At 65.4% G+C, this 2,976-nt stretch overlaps 1 protein-coding gene across 1 annotated transcript in view; it reads left to right on the top strand.

Moving 5' to 3' along the window:
* The first annotated feature begins 6 nt into the window (after positions 1-6).
* The window catches only part of LOC104985550 (histone deacetylase 4-like), a 10,665-nt gene continuing 7,695 nt past the window's right edge, over positions 7-2,976 (top strand). The window contains exons 1-2 of the mRNA XM_010835777.1: positions 7-104; positions 1,460-1,593. Of these exons, the coding sequence (XP_010834079.1) occupies positions 62-104; positions 1,460-1,593 (177 nt within the window). The 5' untranslated portion in view covers positions 7-61. The remainder of the gene's footprint in view (positions 105-1,459; positions 1,594-2,976) is intronic.

Raw genomic sequence — 2,976 nt, 5'->3', positions numbered from 1 at the left:
CTGTGGCGGGCACCGGCCCCTGTCCCGGGCACAGTCCTCCCCCGCATCCGCCACCTTCCCCATGTCCGTGCAGGAGCCCCCAGCCAAGCCAAGGTTCACCACAGGTACCATGGGGCAGGGTGTGGGGAGCCGGGGGAGGGCGAGGGCCCCCGCGCAGGGGGAGCCGTGGCTGCAGACACGAGGGAAGTGCCACACGAGGCCTGCAGGGCCAGAGAGCGAGGCTCAGGCTGGGTGAGGCTTCCGGGTGGTGCCCAGCCTCACATCCACCTGACTTTCTGCCCAAGGCTCAGCCCCAGGCTGGGGGCTCCAGACAGAGAGAGGTCACTGGGGGTCCGTCCTGGCCAAGAAGCCTGCCTCCTCTTCCTCAGAGAAGCACAGCCTCAGAGAATTGCCCATCCCTGGGCCTGCCCCCACCAGGCAGCTTCCCGCCCGGGGTCGGCGGGGTCACCACCTTGCCCTCCTTCGTCTGTCCCGTCCTTGGACTGAGGATCCACCCAGGGCCCTGCCTGTGAGGCCCAGGCGACACCTGGAGCGTGCAGGTGGAGTGGGAGCAGGGCGCGGCCGGCCCAGACGCTCGCTCTCCGCTCTTGGACAGCCCACAACACTGCTCCTGCCTGCAGTCTCGCCGCGCCCCTCACCTACGGCCTCCCAACCCTGCAGAAGTCTGCAGGCAGGACTCTCTCTGCCTGAAAGCGTTCCCCGGGAGTCAGGGCGGAGGTCTACAGCCGAGTGCAGCGTCCACTGGTGTCGAGGCGCTGGACTGGCTGTCCCGGCCCAGGGGCTCCAGGTCAGCCCCTATCACCGGCCCCCACCGCACCTGGGACGGAGGGCCCCCGGGACAGCGCCTCACCCCGTCCTCTGCTAATGCATCACTGTGTCGCCGTGATGCTGTCGGGTGGGGTCCGTGTCCTGGTGCTGTCCACACACGTGCACACCTGCAGTCCACGTGGACAGGCGTGTGCGTCTGTGCTTGCGTCAGTCTGCTGCTCTGTTATTGGAAGGCCACGTCCCACCCTGCCCCGCCCCACTTTCTAGGTCAATTTCAAATGCAGTTGCATCCCTGTGTGTCTCTGTGTGTGTGCACAAGCGTGTGCTCCTGTCCAGTGGCTCTGCAAGTTTCCGCAGGCAGAAACCGAGCCTTCTGAACCCCAAGAACCTCGGACAGATGGATCTCAATCCACAGAGGCAAAGTACTCTATAGACAGGGTCCCTGGCAGACCTGAGTTTGGGACCAAAATCTCCCCACTGTCTGGGTCAGCCCGGTCCCTGTGATATGAGAGCCCTGAGTCCTGGGGACAGGGCTGCCTTTTCATTTCTTCCTCCCTCGCCAGCTCCCCTGGGTGTCAAGGACTCTGGCCGTTGGGCAAGTGCCCTGAGCTCCGCTCCCCTGGCAGGGGGACCAGCTGCCGGGTACCCCGAGGGCTTCTCTGAGCGCGGCCACCCTGCCTCCCCGCTGCAGGCCTCGTGTACGACACTCTGATGCTGAAACACCAGTGCACCTGCGGGAACACCAACAGCCACCCAGAGCACGCCGGGCGCATCCAGAGCATCTGGTCGCGGCTGCAGGAGACCGGCCTGCGAGGCAAATGTGAGGTGAGGCCGGCCTTGCGGGCGTCACAAGCCAGGGCGTGTGTGGGGTGACCTGGGGGGACGCAGGGCCCTTGCGCAGGCAGACACGCAGGCCTGCCTTTTGGAGGAACCCGAGGGGCCCTTCCCCAGCCCCCTCTCGCCCACTCCCCTTCCTGGTCATCCTCTGGGAAGCCTGCCTCTCGCCAGGCTCCCTCTCATCACCCAGGATGCATGGCCAGGCCATCCCAGGGCCTCTTCCACGGATGGGATCTGGTGGCCCTGACCTAGGGGAAGACCGTCGTTTCTGTTGGCTCTTCATCGAAGGTTCTCTTCCTTGAGTTTTTGGGAAAGCTCCTCTCAGGGTGTGGGTAGAGCCTCAGGCCTGCAGGGTGGGGGTGGTGGGCAGACTGGTCAGTCTGCCTGGAATTCGGTCCCCACCTCTGCACCCTTGAAAATCGGGTCCTGGAGGACAGGTCTGCTGAAGGACCTGTGAGGTCCCTCCACCCCTCTGATGCAGGAGTGTGGCCAGTTTGGGTCTGGGGCGGGGCGTCTGTCTGTGCACAAGCAGGGGGGCTCCAGGCTGTGGGCGCCATAGCACTGTCGTCTGTGGAGCAGGCAGGCAACACCACCTCCCAAGAGCCCTCCAGGGTGACAGGGCCTGGCCTCCCTTGTGCCCACCCTCCACAAAGCCAGGGATAGGGAACTGGAAGGGGGTTGCTGCTCTGCAGGGTGACCCCACAAAGCCCCAGCCTATGGCTGAGCAGAACTGTACCGTCCATCCTTTGGAGCCCAGCGCCACCTGGAGGGTGTGGTCAGAGCCCGGGTCCCCATCTGCCCCTCATTGAGACAGGGTGTTGAGTTGAGGTCAGCTGGCCTCCAGTGACCCCACGGATTTGCCAGCTTATGACGACCCACGATTTCTGGAGGAGATGGCTGGAGGTCTGGGCCCAGAATCCAGCCCAGGAGTCCCTCTGTGGAGATGACAGGGACTCCAGGCAGCCGGGCTGGAGTGGCCGCACCTGCTTCCAGATACAATGAGGACACGCCACTGGGGGGCAGCATCGGCCCGACAGACACGCCTTCTCCAGAGGACCCCTGCCCAGCCATCCCTGAGCTGCTTCTACGCTCACAGGACGGGCCCCTCAGGCTGGCGGCCACCAGGGTAGTTTCAAGGCAGGAGCTGGAAGATGGGGGCGAGGACAGCAGCGCTGAAGGCGGGCACTGACAGCCCAGGGGTCCCCACACCCAGGAGATGGGCCTGCAGACAGGCTGGAGAACGGACCCGGGGTGAGAGACGCAGGCTGAGAGGGACCCGGGTGAGAGACGCAGGCTGAGGGGGACCCGGGGTGAGAGACGCAGGCTGAGGGGGACCCGGGGTGAGAGACGCAGGCTGAGGGGGACCCGGGT

The sequence above is a fragment of the Bison bison genome, unplaced genomic scaffold (assembly GCF_000754665.1).
Source record: "Bison bison bison isolate TAMUID 2011002044 unplaced genomic scaffold, Bison_UMD1.0 scf7180017845562, whole genome shotgun sequence".
Classification (NCBI taxonomy): Eukaryota; Metazoa; Chordata; class Mammalia; order Artiodactyla; family Bovidae; genus Bison; species Bison bison.
Note: the sequence above shows the minus strand (reverse complement) of the source record. Positions and strands in the feature narration are given on the sequence as shown.